The 17567-nt window shown below is 44.6% G+C and overlaps 1 protein-coding gene across 2 annotated transcripts in view; it reads left to right on the top strand.

The window, feature by feature from the left end:
* Positions 1-17567, top strand: part of INPP5A (inositol polyphosphate-5-phosphatase A) — a 394465-nt gene that overhangs the window by 150010 nt on the left and 226888 nt on the right. For both annotated transcript variants that reach the window (XM_083149447.1, XM_083149448.1), the window contains exons 3-4: positions 761-861; positions 6791-6878. In XM_083149447.1, the coding sequence (XP_083005573.1) occupies positions 761-861; positions 6791-6878 (189 nt within the window). The remainder of the gene's footprint in view (positions 1-760; positions 862-6790; positions 6879-17567) is intronic.

Raw genomic sequence — 17567 nt, 5'->3', positions numbered from 1 at the left:
AGCATAAATGCAAGATACTTCAAAATACATCATTGAAATATTAAAATAATCCGTTATCCAAAATTCTCCTGGTCCCGAGCATTTTGGATACGGGATACTCAACCTGTAGTATATTTACTAAAGTATGAGTTTTTGGTTATAGAGCTGTTGCCCGTAGCGTCCAATCCTACTCTACCCATTATCTTCTAGAAGGTGCTAGTTAAAGAAGTATAATCTGATAGGTCACTATGGGCAACATGTCCTCTTCTGGAAAACCCACATTTTAGTAAATAACAGCCCTAAGGCCACCCCTCTTTTCAATCTCTGGGAGGGTTGAATATATTTTTATTTTGGCTCTCAAATGTCGGAAACGGTGGTTTCCATGGCACCTCTCGGTATAAACCCTAGATTCTATTGGATTACCCCCCCCCCCAATCTACATTTTGCTTGTTTATCATTTGTTAAGGGGGCATTTTGTTTTAGGGAATGTGCATGCCACACTTGGGTTGTAGGTACAGTGCATTGCCTTTTGTCACTCCTGATGCATATTCTATTCAGATATACTACTATTTATATCTTTGTCTGTAATAAGTTTTCATGTTACTTGTTACCTACGTTCTTTGATATACTGCACTTTTTGAAACTATATGGTTTTTGCTCTGTTAAATCAAAGAAATGTTACAAAATAATGGATTTAAGCTGACTATGAAAGCCGTGGAATGTGCATTACCAATCTGCATTGCTGTAATTACTCATGGTCGTGTCTGCTTCTGTGTTTCAGGCTGTGCATGCACAGAAGCCTCAGTTTTTATCTTTGCACTGTCAAGAAGTTGGTGGGAAGAACTATGAAGCTTCTATGTCTCACGTGGACAAGCTGGTCAAGTAAGTGTCGTCGCTACTAGTTTATGCTTCTGAATCCATGCCAGGAGGGATACTTGAGCATCATTCTGGTGGGGGGTGAATGCAAACTATGAATTAATTTTTTATAGATGTTGGCAAAAATGGCTGTGCTTCATATGGTGGCTCCCTCAAGAATTACGGCATTCTTCGAGAGTCTCATCTCTCAGACTCTACATTTGCCTTCTATGGAGGAAACTAAGCACGGCTTGATTTTGTTTTCGGTGCGGATGAGGCCTTTTCACTGCACGAGAACTTTATGAAGCTGTATCTGCAAAGACTTCTAACCAAGGAGAAGCGGGTCTACAATTACATGGCTCTCCAGGACACACCATATTGTAGAAAATGCCTTGGCATATTTTATATGCCCATCAACATGCAGGTGGACAAGACTGACTGGGTGGTGACTGCATGTTGTGTCCTACACAACTTTCTACACCGCAAAACCACCCAGCATAGGACATAAGCACATCTGCTCCAAAAGACCCGGAACAACCCGAGGAGGTTGTACAGATGTCTTCTGTGGTAGCACCTCCACTCCAACTCATGGGGACTGCAGGGCAAACCAGGTCAGGGAGCAATAATGGGCTTATTTTACTGCAGTACCCTGGCAGGAGGACTCCATTAGTTAAAGTGGAGTGGACTTGGGGCCTTTCTTAAAATGCATTTTAATATACAGATGCAGTCCTTGGGAGGGAAGAGAATCCCGTTATCACAGTCCTCCTTTTCCAGTAGGAAGAGGAGCAATGGGGAGCGTATGCCTCATCTGTCCTTACACCGATCCTCTTGGACTATGTTATTATTTTGTGTTCCTTGACCTACCCATTCGCTGGTGACTAAGAAACAAAAGGGCCTGTAATAATTGACCAAGTCCTCCACGGTCGTATTACTCTTCAGTTTGTTTCCGTAGTCCCGCGATTTCACCCGCCACTTTGTTAGAGCTCAATCATTACCTGTATGAATGCCCTGTCTTATCAAAGACCAATCTGATATAAGGAAATAATTAATTATTATTATTATTTATTTTTTTAGCACAGAGAAGCTGGCTAGGGCTGACCATCGGGCAGGGAGTGGCTTCCTACAGGAATCCAGCTCTCTCTGCCAATCACAGGCCTGGTCTTACAGTCCCAGAGGAAGGAAACTCTATTTTCCCCATTTTTTTCTGGATGTAATGTTTTAGGTGGTGTTGTGTTTTTACTTGTTTTTTTTTTTTTAATCAAATCGAAATCATGTTAAATAAAATAAGAACCCAAATTGCACTAGTGAGTGGGCACCTTAAATACAGCATGGTTCAGTACAGTAGGTTGCCTATGATTGGCATTGCCCATTTCTCCACTGGACTGTCTCTGCGGTCCCCACCTGATTCCCCTGACGGTTCCCAATTGTGTTCTGCTTCGTATTCCTTCCTCAGTTTATTCTAGGTATACAGAGCAATGGAACAATGTTGCTGTAACAAGGATACATTTATTCCTGCATGTTAACATCCATATGCATACATTTAAAGTCAACCATTACCAGATAGCAATGCAAGATTAATGTGCAATTTGTAAAGCAAATAAATTTCAGCTGTTACTTTCCTGAGGGGCTTTGTGCCTGTGAACAATATGATGTTAATCAAGGCCTTTTAAATAAATAAGCTCACTTTTTTCAGGCTCTTTAAATTACGGTTACGATGGCTGTGAAAGTTGTAAGATGCTGCCCTCTAGTGTTCATGTTAGTGTTTGCAGAACTGTGGAATATTTTCTTCAACATTTTAAAACGGACATGTGATGAAATGCCGACTTTGCAGAATAACAGAATCTTGTTCTAGTGCAGTATTCCTCAACTTATCTAGGTTACCTAGTGTGTATGGGGCTATAATGCTGTTCGCTACATTGGCCGGTCTTAATGTCCCAGGCCTGGCCCCAGTCCCAGGTAAATGCCATGTATCACTGGTGCATGGGGAGGGACTAAAGACACAATTTGCATAATTTATCATCTGTCCTTATCCACTACGCAAAAAAAAGTGGTCTCCCACTATTTTTGGTGAAAGTAGGCAAGTTTGGCAGAACATGCCTTATATGAAAGTATCCCACTATACAGATGAGGCATACCCTCCAACATAACCCATTCCATTAGGTACAAAATGCTCTGTTTCTGGACTTCCCTGCCAGTGGCAGTTACAGAGGTTGTGCTGCAGCACAGTCCAATATTCAAAAAGGGGAGCCACACCTACTGCCACCTCAAACATCACTGTCCTGGACGCACTGGCAGTTGATGTGACCCCCCCCTCTTTGAAATTTGGACTGTGCTGGAGTCCAACCTCTGTAACTGCCACTGGCAGGGAAGTCCAGGAACAGAGCATTTTGTAATGGAATGGGTCATGTTGGGGGAGGAGGCTGCACTTCGATCTGACACCTGCTTTCTCCTTATAGTGTGAACAGGACCCAGGTAACTCGAAACAGGTTATCCGCCCAAACTGCCCAGCAAGTCGGGTCTGACCCTTTTAACCCTTTTCACACCGCACAGTGACCCGGGTTGATCCGGCAACAACCCTGAATGCAGCAGCCTTGCAGATACAGTATAACTGCAATGGAAATCCGTCTCTGCCCAGTACTGTCTGAGTCCCCACAGATGTTTTGCTCTTCTAAGTTGCTTTCACCATTCTGTCCATTTCATCCAAAGCCGGCTCAGAGCCTGGAGGGTGTTCCGGCCATTCCATGACTTGAAGCCTTCATTCTTGTTCTGTTCCTCCGAGTAAGCTCTGGCATCGCCTGTAGGGATGTTTTGGGCATTTTCATGCTGTAGACCAGCGTGGCGCAGCAAAATGCTGTGGCAGCCCTTTTGGTTCAGGATGCCAGTCTCTCTCTGCGCAATTCACTGACTCGGGATCCAGCAAAAATGGTCGATGAGGTCAAAGGTCATCATGCAGTCATGGCTACCAGCGCGCACTTGGACAAGTACTATCCCTAGTGTAAAACACCTTCCTGAAAACAGGTGGAATTCATTGCATAATCTGCTGTCCGCAATTTAGTTGGCATGATCTACATAAAATGCGAATGTCACCGAAATTGCACAACTACAGCTCTAGTGCGAAAACATGCAAATTTATGCCCTGCAAATGGGCTTGCGTTCTGCCTCCGCAACTATAAGCATATGGATGAAAACATTTCTCTGTGACACGTTTCTTTGAAAGGGGGTAAACAAAATTTGGTACTTGTGTATTATCACGGCGCCCACGATGTTCATCTTAGTACATCGCATGTGATATAACCGCATGCGATGCAATCCGATTTTTTATTGTATAAGCACCCTAATGGGTGCTTTCAATGTTAAATGCACCCCCATTGTCTACGCCACCCTCACTATCAACGCCAACCGGAAGCGTGGCGAGCGCAGCGGTACGCATCCTCCGACCTTTTCATACCCCCACTATCCACGTTGGTGTGGAGTTGATTTTAGATAGTGTGGCGAGCGCAGCGAGCCGACACAGATGACTTCACATGTATTCCACGTCTGCTCGCTGCGCTCACCACGATTCAAGCTCGTATTCCGCGGCCCCTCGCGTGGCTCTCTGTGCATGCCACGCTTTGGACTCGGTGGCTCGCTGCACTCGCCAAACTATCTAAAATCAACTCCACGCCAACGTGGATAGTGGGGGTATGAAAAGGTCGGAGGACACGTACCGCTGTGCTCGCCGCACTTTGGGTTGGCGTTCATAGTGGGGGGGGGGGGGGGCATTTAACATTCTGGAGGCATGTAACATTGTATGCACCCATCAGGGTGCTTGTACAATTAAAAATCACATGCGATCGCATCGCATGCCATTTGCTGGCATGCAATGCGATATTTAATTGTACATTTTTCCGTTTTGACGTGAAAATCGCATACCATTGCATACCTTTTTTAGTGGTAAGCGATGCGATGGGCGCCGTGATAATACACAAGTACCCAAAATTTTTGCAGCATGCAGAACGCATATGTGGCCTGTACAGTACAATGGCAGGTGCATATGTATATCATTTATATTTGTGTATAAGTGAGTGCAAGCTATGCTACTCTCTCCTGCAAATGCCAGCAAAACATAGATGGACAACATGGCTGTTAGGAGCTGATTTAGCTGGCTCCTTTAATGTTACTGCCTGCACTAGCTGAGAGGAATCGCATGGCCGAGTGGTTTACAGTGGATGAGATATTGCAGACGTAACGTGCCCACTTCTGGGTAATATGAGGTTGTGCAAACATGTCATTCACTAGATGAGTAATTCCACATCTAATGTGTTGTGAGACTCTTGACGTTGACCAGTAAACTGCTCGAGCGCTCACTGTGTCAACTCTTCATGATGATCAAAAGATTGTATCTTGTGTAAGCAGCACCTAATGAAACAATCGCAGCCCTATAAATTACAGTCCTGGAGCAGGCGAGTGGCAATGCAGCTGTCACTAATGAACCAAAGATCATTTTACCATGATCCGGTGACTGGATGTAAAAGCCACTGTATGTAAAATGCAATTTACCGTGCGTGCAAAAGCTGCTCTCAGCATTTGTCGTCACATTCAGTATTGACATGTCTGTTATATTATTGTATTGTATTGTATTGTATTTACTTTTTTAGCAATGTGAGAGCGATTCATCTGTTATCAGTGGTTTTATGCAGCTGCAGGGTCTTTCAGTGACTGATGGGAAGTTGATGGTGTGCAGTAGAATATCTTCCCCCTCAATAAATACCACTTAATGTCAAATATTTTTCGTTCTGATCGTTTTTGGAAACTTCTACAAGTAACTGTAAAATCCAATTGTTTTTTTTAAGCTTAAAGGTTGTTTTAGAAAGGAGAATGCCTTTGAACTTGAAATTCTCATTTTTTATCACTGGCCAATCCGCTCCTAACTGTGAAGTTACAAGCTTGGTTTGAAAAATGACAGGTAGGAGCTGATTGGCCGGTGAGGGGTGTGTGTGTGTGTGTGTGTGTGTGTGTGTGTGTGTGTGTGTGTGTAACATTTTGATAATGTTACATACATTGGCTACAATTGATTTATATACAATCATACTTGAGTAGAAGTTATGATAATAAGACCTTTTTAGGACTCATGGTGTATTAATGTATATGATTGTTATGCCTTTGGGACGCCAACAGTGAAGCACCAATACATTATGCAGCACTGTCCAGTTAGATAGGGATAGCCTTGTGGAAGCTTAGAAAACAGAGTGGGGGAGATTCTCTAACAATTGCGGCCCAGCTCTGCCCCCCTTCGCCACCCATCGCATACATAATTATCGCATATGTTCTAACATATGCGATAATTATGGCAAAGGACCGCTATTGCCTTAAGAGCTGTCCTTTACGGTGAGAGTCGCCGGGACTCACTGGGCTCCCCCCTCCCTCCCTTACCAGGCGCTGCTGCTACGCCGGGCTCTCCTTTTCCCTGCACCCGGAAGAGGATCATAGTGCAGGGAGGAGGAGGTCACAGGTCCGGGCAGCACAGCTCTGTGCTGCCCAGACACAGGTTGGGGGGGTAGGGTCGGTGCAGGGTTGTGGTAGAAGCCCGCAGTAACCTGGCAGGGGATGCTTAGAGCATCCCAAAATACGGTAAAAACCCCGATAACGGGCTTTTTACGCATTTTTAGTTTGGAGAAACTCCCTCCCAGCCTTTAACTTGGCAAGAGCTGATTGGCTGGTGCGTTATCACAGCCACTTTATCACTTCCCCAGGCTTAATGTACCTGCCCCAACGTGACATGAAGCAAAGCAGAACGGTTCTGAGCTGCTCGTGTGCATTGATAACCTCACAATCACTGTTACGGTTTTATTACTCGTATTATTGTATTACTTATTGGTTACTCTTAGTAAGAACACCGTGCCGATGGCTGGCCATATGCGCTACAACAAAGTCTTTTTGTCTCTCTGCCTCATCATTTCCATATTTACGTTTTCAGAGATCTGCTGTCAAGTGATGCTATGAAAGAATACAATCGAGCTCGAGTGTACCTGGATGAGAACTACAAGTCACAGGAAAACTTCACGGTAAATTAATCCTTACCATCGGAGATGTATCGGTCTTTCTTACTTAGGCTAAGGGAATATATGTGTATGGATGTACTGACTGGTCTGTGCCAGCGGTCCTATGTATCTACTTGTTTTATACCAGCGGTTGAGTGGCGGCCGCCGGCGATGGTCTGGGAGCGCGGAGTAGCGCACATCACTGCCCTGTACACATCGGGCGGCTTCTGCTTTCGGCGCAGTGTCACCCAGTGTGTATGGGCCTTTACTGTGTAATGTGCGGATCTAAGCCAGATTCTTTCCTACTAAATTAGGCTTTGGAAACACAGACTCGATGCTTGGCACTGTCTGTGTACACAGTCTGCCAGGCTATGGGCCCTGTATAATAAGCACAGTCCTGTATTTAGAAGCTAAAAATATCTCACGTCTTCTGCTTGCAAGTGAAATAAACGGTTTCCTTCCAGTAAAGATGGAAGCCGTCTATAATTCCAGTCTCCGGGGTCATTGCGGCTGCACATTTGGGCCTTTGTCCTTAACTCGTGTTTTATTAGATTCTGGCAGCTTTCCATCAATAATAATTAGTAATTATATTTCCCATGCTCTAATGATGAAAGCCGTATTTCTCAGTGCTATTTATTATATGTCCCGTGAAGGCTGTAAGAAAAGTAAACTTGTTCTCTGGCCTTCTGTTTAAATCTCCTGAGGTTTTTCGCCTAAGCCAACATCTGCTGAAGGTATCTTCCCTATGAGTTGCATAATGGTCATATATTATATATTATTCTCCACTCCGATGAAGCGTCCATCCTGTAATGGGCCTGGATCCCACTGAGCGGGATACGGTTATTGGCTCACCAGCATGTAGGTCAACATGACTTAAGGTCGACATGGGTTTGGTCGACATGGTTAAAGTCGACATTGGGACTTTTACTGTTTTTCAGCCAAAATGTGCTGACAGGCATTGTTCCATGCCCTACCATCCACTAAGGTGTGGTGGGAGAATAAAATAGTGTGTCCGAAGCATGGCGAGCCATGGGAGGTGTCCATGTCAACACGACATTTGCCGACAGACGGTATTCCATACCCTACCATCCACTAGGGCGCGGTGGGAGATTAAAATAGTGTTCTGAGCGTAGCGAGGCACCGTTCCTGAATCATGGCGAGCGCAGACTGTGACATTCTGGGTCGATTTTGTTTTTAATGTCGACCTAATGACCCTGTCGACCTAATGACCCTGTCGACCTAATGACCCTGTCGACCTAATGACCCTGTCGACCTAATGACCCTGTCGACCTAATGACCCTGTCGACCTTCCTGCATGCCTACCTTAGCTCATGTCGACCTAATGCTGGTGACCTAATTATCCATACCCCACTGAGCAATGTCTTGTGGTCCTGGGTGGTAAAATCACTAAAGTCTGACAGTGTAACCCCTCTTACGTTATTGGAAGACCTCTTTTCCCAGAGTGATAAAACATCAGTCTAGTGCCCCCCATACACGGTCCGTTTTTTCGGTCCGTTCTGTACTTTTAAAGTACACATCGTATCGGATCGCATCCCTAGTGCATGCAGTGTGCATGCACTGCGATCCGTTCCGATGTGTACCTAGTACAAAAAGTATGTGCAGCACATACTTTTTGTACCGTACTATGTGATGCACGGGAGCGCGCATCGCATAGTACAGAACGGAGCCCTACACAACGGACCGTGTATGGGCTCCTTAAAGCTGTGCACACACGGAGCAATATATTGCTCAGTGTCCTGCTTTCGTCAGCGACCAAAGATGGTCGCTGATGAAAAGGGACTCTGCCAGGGGTGCCGCAGAGGGAAACAGCTGTGACTATTAGGGCCAAACATGGGAGTATGCACCCGGTGATTTATCGCCCACGGCACTTACAAATCACTGGCAATATGGTCGCTCAGCGACCATATTGCCAGCGATATTGCACCGTGTGTCCACAGCTTTAAGCTCTGTACACACGGAGCAATATGATCGCTGATTGTCATTTTCTCCCATACATCTCCAGGATTTTGTTCCCACCAGATAGATTGGACAGATAAATATGTAGGTGTGTGCCCAGCTTAACACTTCGGTTCCAAAGAAAGAGCGGGTTTTGAGCGGTTATTCAGACCTGATCACTGTTCTGCCAACCAAAAAGTTTGTACCCGGGGGAATTAGCAAGTTATTATTCCAGGAATGCCTTGCGTACGGCGATCTGTACGCATGCACCCTATATCGGTAATCACACGGCCTGCAAATTCGCAGCGGTGCAATCAGGTCTGAATAACCCCCTTTACTCCAACCCTTTTCTGCTATGGTAACCCAATAATAGACCGATTTTAATTTAAATTTAAGGTTGATGATAGACCAATCAGGATAGAGTCTATAAGGTTTGTATCAAATAGTATAGAAGCCGATGAGATGTTGGCATGTATAGACCTCAAGGACACCTTGAGGTCTATACATGGGAGAGCCAACATTTGGAAGTCTAATAAGATTTGCCATTGGGAGATTTTTCTAAATCAGGGATTTCATTTTCAAAGGAAAATCAGAAGTGGTTCCACAGAGACCTCTCAAAGGTCTCTAGAAGCACTAGAACAACTCCAGCCTTTGTCTAAATAGTGAATGCGGTCAATATGCCGGTGGTCGAAATGCTGACACCGGAATCCTGACCGCCGCAATGCCGGCACTTTGTCCCTCTATGGGTGTCCATGACACCCATAGGTGGGAGAACAAACGCGAGGCACCAGGCCCGCTGCGTGGCGCCCCTTGTCGGAATTGCAGTGGGCGGGATTACGGCATCGGTATTCCGACTGCCGGCATATTGTACCGGACCCCTAAATAGGACCTCTCACTCCCTATAAGAAGCTACAAGTAGAAAGCTGAGACAGCGCTGGGAGTGATACAAATACAAGCCTGTCAAATTTAGATTAATTAAAATTTATATTTTATACGCATCATAATAAATGACAAGAAAATTATATAAAGTAAAATAAAAATACATATAAATATAATTGTAAAAACAACCCTACATGTACCAGCCAATGCAATTTAAAAAATAAAAAAAAGGAGATGTCAGTAAGGTACATTGGTATTTTCTCTTTTTCTGAAAAACCGCTGGTAATGTTTTATTTGGTTAGTGGTGGTAATATAAATAACCGTTTTTTCCAAATATGGTCAATCATAGAAGGCAGAATGGCAGTATGACCTTTTGTAAATCAGGTGCAGTATGGTTACAGTAGAATTACCACTCATAGGTTGTGCTGCTAGATGGGGCACAGTTCAAAGGTATTAAGCACAATACTGACTGCAGGTGCTGATAGTCATCCGGGTGGTGCTATGATCCTCCCTGGGTCACTATGGATAGTGGTACCGCCTCCGGCGTATCATCCGCTCCAGGATGTGCCGGCTTTGAGAGAGGCCGCTGTTATACGTAAGCAGGGAAACGTGTCAGCTATGTAGCCTTGGCCTACACAACAACTGCCAGCCGGGGGTTTAGGTATTAATGGGGGGGGGACACCTATTTCAGGTTTTTTTTTTTTGTCGTTTCCCAAAAATTAAGCCTTCCTCCTTTATTAATGTGTTTCAAACCGCTCTTAGTTCCCAAAAATGTATCAAAAGCTTTGTCTCTTCTGGACTGCTAACCCTTCATTATGTGTACCCCCATGCTTGCCCCCCTTCCTCCCCCCCCCCCCCCCAAGTAGCATATTGGGGTATTTAATTCCAGATTCCGACTATCGCAGTGTCCCAATAGTCGGAATCCTGCTGTTTTTCGCCGGCTTCCAACACCAATTCAACTGTATATACATATCCACCAATTTCATTGATATCCAAGGGATAGATCAAAAAGGAATGCATTCCAGGAATTTTAGCAGCACCAAGTTGATGGGGTTTGGCATGCAGACATAGTAAGAATGGCAACTGGACCAGGATCCAGGATCTACTGTCCCAGGAAATCCAGAAATTAAAGTTTCTACCACAGGCTATATTCAGAGGTCGATCCAGATTGGTGAAATGTTTATTAAATTGGACAGTTATTAGATCTGATTATTGTGTTTTAAATACATTTTTGAGCAAACGAATTTACTCAACGATAACGATATTACTTTTATCGTTAGAAATGTGTAGAACACCTACCACCTAGATCAGATTGATATCCTTGTGCAAGTAATGAAGCCTAATTTATTTTTCTAGATATGGGTCCTGCTCGATCAATCTGTTCCAGTCTATAAACTTTTATTGCATCTTAATTATTGACATGTATTTGAGTTTTATAGCTGTCAGCGGGTAATTGTTGATTATCTTATCAAACTATACACAATGCCTGGCGGTGCGTTTCTTAAGCAATGACTATATAGTACAGATCTGTCCTATATATTTAAAATTGAATGCATGTGTTTTGGCTTGCCGTGTGAATCCATCCCGATTCACTCCCTATCGAGTCGGGATTGAATAGAAGGGATTAGGTCGACATGCTGAAAGGTCGACGTGGGTCTAGGTCGACACACGCATTAGGTCGACATGGGCAAGGTCAACAGTCAAAAGGCCGACCTGGGGGTTTTCACTGTTTTTTAACCCGACATGTGCCGACAGGCGTAATTTCATGCCCTACCATCTACTAGGGCGTGGTGGGAGAATAAAATAGTGTGCCAAGCGCAGCGGCACCTTATCCTGTGTCCATGTCGACATTCAGGTTAAAAAAAACTGTGAAAAAACCTATGTCGACCTAGACCCTTGTCAACCCAATGCTTGTGTCGACCCAGACCCTTGTCGACCCAGACCCTTGTCGACCCAGACCCTTGTCGACCCAGACCCTTGTCGACCCAGACCCTTGTCGACCCAGACCCTTGTCGACCCAGACCCTTGTCGACCCAGACCCTTGTCGACCCAGACCCTTGTCGACCCAGACCCTTGTCGACCCAGACCCTTGTCGACCCAGACCCTTGTCGACCATCATTTTTAGACCTAATGATCAATACCCGAATAGAAAAGCTATCGCCCGGTGTATGCACACCCATGGTGTATACACACAGTGCAATGTGGTCGCTAAGATCTCTCTGCTCAGTGTATCATTTTTAGACCTAATGATCAATACCCGAATAGAAAAGCTATCGCCCGGTGTATGCACACCCATGGTGTATACACACAGTGCAATGTGGTCGCTAAGATCTCTCTGCTCAGTGTACCATTTTTTTTATCAGCAACCAGTGATTTTGGCTGAAAATTACAAGTAATTCTGTCTCTACTTCATTTTGACTAGAAATCGCTGGTCGCTTACATCCCACAACACAAAAAAATCACTGGCAATATGGTCGCTCAACGCTTAAATCGCCCCATGTGTACAGGGCTTACATTAAGTGTCTAGAACCATCACAGCAACTGCTTGTACGTGTCCCACTGTAGCGGTGTGTGTCCAGCTGCGGCACCCACCTCCTCGCTGTAAGTGATGCAACTACATGAAGATCAGCTGAACGTGTGCAAATTCTATTTGTATTATATTGGTACCAAGGTGAACCGTAGCGTCACAGCTAATGCACAAAATGATGAGGGCACCTATAGTGCGTAATAGGCTGCATAGCGCGAGGAGCATACGTGATGCAGACGTTTAAGCACATTGGGTGTGAATTACTAATACCATTCATGTGGTATTTGTGCACTCCTTGAGATGTACACTCATAGACCATACATGCAACTAGTCTACAGCAAGTTATAATCATCAGTGTGTACATGCGCCTTAGCTGTAGCAGGGGTTAAAGGGAACGCTAACAGGCGTATATTAGCACAGTTACTGGTTAACGTGGCCACATCTTTACTGAACGCCTGTCTGAGGTCCACACACCAACAGAGCACACTCGTTCTTTGTGATTGCAGTGGTTGTCAAGGCAAGCCAGTGAGTTGGACCATTTTTTTAAAAAGAGCTTCTCCATGGTGCAGTGTAAGGTCTTTCAATAATAGTGATGTATTCCTGAGATTATGGGCCCCTAGGTATGTGTCACTTCTGCTCCTTACACTGGTGGATGGGTTTGTTTGTTTGTTTGTATGTACAGTACTGGAGTGTGCTTTTTATGCCCATGGAAGCTGCCCAACAAGCTCAACAAGGTGTTGGCATATTTTAATACAATGAAGTACATTACAAAATCAGATCTGCAACATCCAGACCAGGCTTTTCTGTTACTGGTCGTTGTAAGCAGTCAGATGATGGCCGAACTCCAGACGTTTCAAAAGGCCAAATTGCGAAGCAGGTCCACAAAAACTGGACCCAGATTGTGTTAGTGTCCAGCTTAAGGGAAAGTCACTGGGTCTTGAAGTACCTAAAGTATACATCTGTTCCCTACATGAGTAACATAAAAACAATAACATTATCAATACTAAAATAGAAAAACAACACATAAATATGTATACTGATTTCCTGACCCAGGCACACGTCTCCCTGTTAATGTTCACATGCTAAGTATCCCTAATATCATATAGAATGGTGCAAGAGTTAATGCAAGATTTCTAAAGCATTCCATCTCTTTCTGTGTCTAACAGAACTCACCCCACACATGTACTTCCACACTCCAAAATCCTGGTGAATTGGCTGCAGACTACAATGTACCTCACTCTGTGTGTTTTAGTGAATTTAGATTGTAAGTTTCCATGTGACAGGGCCTGAAGTAAATGTAGAATATTCTCTGAACCGTGCTTTGTATAATTGGTGCCAAATACATAAATTATGGAATTTAATATAATATGTGGTTAACGCTGCTAGTCATCTTTGTGAGGATCATTTGTGTATTTGTGTTGTGTGCGCCAGCAGCCACTAGATGGCACTGCATGGTGCAAGTCCAATCCATTAAAAAAAAAAGGTACTCTTTACCTAGAAGGGCGCCCGTCGCGGGCATCGCGGGTACATTTATGTATGGCCGCGACGCGACCGACGCGATGCCCGCGATTTCCCATTGAAACCAATGTTAAACATGGAAATCGTGTCGGTCGCGTCACGGCCGGCCATAAATGTACCCGCGATGCCCGCGACGCGATGCTCACGATTTCCCATAGGAATCAATGTTAAAAGCCGCGATGGACCCGATTTTACTGTTAAATGGCTCAATCCACCCGATTTGGCCATAGGAATCAATGTTAAATGGGCCACAGAGCCCATTAACCCTTAAATGTCCCCCCAAATTTTTAACGCCACCCCACGATCCACGCCAACCCGAAGCGTGGCGAGCGCAGCGAGCCCGCGAGGGGCGGTGGTACGCGTCCTCCGACCTTTTCATGCCCTACTATCCACTAGGGCGTGGTGTGAGAATATAATAGTGTGGCGAGCGCAGCGAGCCCCGCGAGGGGACGCGGATACCTTCACAGTTATGCGCGTCCCCTCGCGGGCTTCACAGGTGTCCGTGGCGAGGCGGACACCTGTGAAGCCCGCGAGGGGACGCGTCTACCTGTGAAGGTATCCGCGTCCCCTCGCGGGGCTCGCTGCGCTCGCCACGCTTCGGGCTCGGTGGCTCGCTGCGCTCGCCACACTATTATATTCTCACTCCACGCCCTAGTGGATAGTAGGGCATGAAAAGGTCGGAGGACGCGTACCGCCGCCCCTCGCGGGCTCGCTGCGCTCGCCACGCTTCGGGTTCGCGTGGATCGTGGGGTGGCGTTAAAAATTGGGGGGGACATTTAAGGGTTAATTTGCCCTATTTGGCCCCAAATCGGGTCCATTGAGCCATTTCACAGTAAAATCGCGGTCAATCTGCCGTTTTAACATTGTTCCCTATGGGAAAATCGCGGGCATCGCGGCCATCCCGATTTACCCGCGATGACCGCGATTTTTACCCCCGACGACCGCGATTTCAATCGCTGGCGCCGTTCTAGGTAAAGAGTACCAAAAAAAATAGCTACCCGTTAATATATATATTTTTTTGGGGGGAGACTTTATCGAATTGTTAGCAGGACTATTTACCTAATTGGTCTCTTTTAAAATGGTCTCTTTTGTGTATTATTTTACCTACAGAGCACAGGACATTTGAGTGACTTGGGGACATAGGGTTAATAAAGGTATAAAATACTGACACACCATTTTTTTCCCCTTTAATAACATGTCATAGTTCCCTTTTCCCATAGGAATTATGTCTGTTTTACTAACAGAAAGGTGAAGTTAATTTTTCGTAGATTAATGATCTCTCGGTAATATTTTTAGTTGAGTCTGGTCGTGTTAATTGACCATTAATTGAAAAAGGAAATTAAAGAGGATTTATGGCAGCAATGTAGCCTACCAGGATTTTAATTGGCCTCAGAAAATGCCAGCAGTTTTCCCAGAATGAAAGTATCCTCAATGATACTTTCCAGTCTGGCCATTGACAATTTGCTTAGTAATATTACATTTTTTTTTTTTTAAACTGCATAGTATTTATTTATATTGCAGCCACTTCTCTTTACCACTAGAGGGAGCTATATTGCCATTTGTCCTTTGCTACAAATTCATTCATTTGTAATTGGAACATCATACTGAAGACATACAAGGGATAGCCCTTCAGAAAGCAGTGTATGTGACAAAGGAGGTCTCGGTGACACATGCTAGTATCTATTTGATGCGGTTTTGTGGTCCATTTTCTTCAGAATTCCACGGTTAGCATTGTGGTGGTAACAAATTGGCAACGTCGCTGGCAGGAACACAAAGTGCAGAAAGGTTGCCATCATTTATGCTGGTGTATTCTGACATTGTATTGTATATTTTTTTTCTAGGTTGCGGTTATGATTATTAGTAAAAAAATAAAATTGGGTATAGTTAAGCGAGGCGCTCAAGAACACATTTCACACAGTACTGGCAGTAAGTTTCTTTTCGTTTTATTAATTTGTGTAAGTTTTATTATTTTGCAGTTATTCCATTAGGAGGCAAGATGACGGTTAATATTTTCTTAACCCTTTGAGGTGCCGACATCTGTGAGATGTGCAAAATATGTGCTGAAAATGCCGGCGTCTCTCGCATTTGTTATATAAATTTAAATAAATGTTGTGTAAAAGATCTTTACTATATAAAGTAAACATTACAGGTCATTATGATGAACGCCATCCATGGTACTAAACTAGGCACATTCTTGCTCCTAACCCCCATTTAACAAGGTGCTCCACATTCACAACAGTTTGACTGTACCACCTTTGTGTAGCCCTTCTCTTTCTGCCGGTGTTAGGAAACCTCCAACACCAGCAGGAACAATACACATAAATGAAATGCATATGATTATAGATTTATGGGAATCTGCTGGATAACATATTGATTATGTAGCCATCTTAATGGATCAGCACTGGACAGAATATTGTAGAATTTGTCAGCCAATCAGTCAAATCGAGTAGCCAGAAGGATCATTTTCAGAACTCCTAAAAGGTCTGGAACAGGCTCAGGGTATGTGGTTGCTGGCATCCATCTGGGAATAAGGGCAGGCGTGGTTGTATAATCTGATTATTGAGCGTAGATGGCTCCCTGGCAGTGGTTTCAACATATGAAGGACTTCAAAGTTTCCAAAGCAGTATTGAAGTAGCCTTAATAGAGGTAGACAGCAACGAATATCTAACATGTAACGATTTACTATAAATTCAACAGCATGGAGCAGATACATTCTGACCTGGCTGTGCATTTAGTTTTTCACCACATGGTGGCAGCACTTTTTCAGTTTGTGTAAAGTCCATGACCAATTCAGAGTTGGCATAGCAAATGTTTGTCTTCATTGGGAGGGAATTTTTTTTATTTTAGCTTTTGCTTGTCTTAAATAACTTAGGACCGCCAAGAAAAGTCATTTTGAAAGAATACTTTTGCATTTAAAAGTAACTACCTGATCAACTTATTAAAAGGGCCAGATCTAAACTTAAAAAGTGATAACCTGGAGAGTGATAATGCACCAGCCAATCGGCTCCTAAATGCCATGATGTGTTTGAAAAATGACAGTTGCAAGCTAATAGGATTGGTGGTTTATCACTGTCTATTTGATCACTTTTCAAGGCTTAGTACATCTCGTCACTAGTGATTCACATGAAATACATAGTGACTATCAGCATTACTAGCTAGCCTGTTACCCACCCTCCCGGTGACAGTACCAGGGGCGGATTGGCCCACCGGGCCATTTCCCAGTGGGCCTGTCCAGGTTTTCATCTGGCTGGGCCGCCGACCGTTCTACCAGGGCCGGTGCTATCAGCCCTGCAGTGTGGCGGCCATATTTGTTTTGGGCTATCCTGGTTGCTGATTGGTGACCTCACTCGCGAGCCTCAGCCTGGCGGTGTGGCGGGTGACTGGTAAGTAACATATCCCCCCCCCCCAGGGCAGTAGTGCACCCCCCCCCCCCCCCCCCGGCAGTTGCACTAACCATCGTGGCGAGTGGATGCGGATTACTGCTCTCGCCACATATAAAATCAACTCCATGCGTAGTGGATAGTGAGGTTATGAACAGGTAAAAACTCGCGTCGGATCGGCCGATATCGCATCTGATATATTGGCCGCCGTGAAACTAAAAAAGTACCAATCTTTCCTTTGGGATTAATGCCTCTAACTGAAGGCCCTATATAAAATGTTTCCCCCCTTCCTGTTAAACTCCTCCTATCCCACCAAAGTGTCAGGGTAACCTCAACCTCCACCAGGGCAAATGTGAAAGGGCAGGAAAGGAAATCTGATCATGAATTTTTGGAACCAACAAACATTGAGGCGTAAACTGATCTTCGTTGGAAAATATCCATGTTCCATCCCGG

Source organism: Crinia signifera, chromosome 6 (genome assembly GCF_055691185.1).
Source record: "Crinia signifera chromosome 6, ASM5569118v1, whole genome shotgun sequence".
NCBI classification, from domain to species: domain Eukaryota; kingdom Metazoa; phylum Chordata; class Amphibia; order Anura; family Myobatrachidae; genus Crinia; species Crinia signifera.
This window is presented reverse-complemented; position numbering and strand designations above follow the sequence as displayed.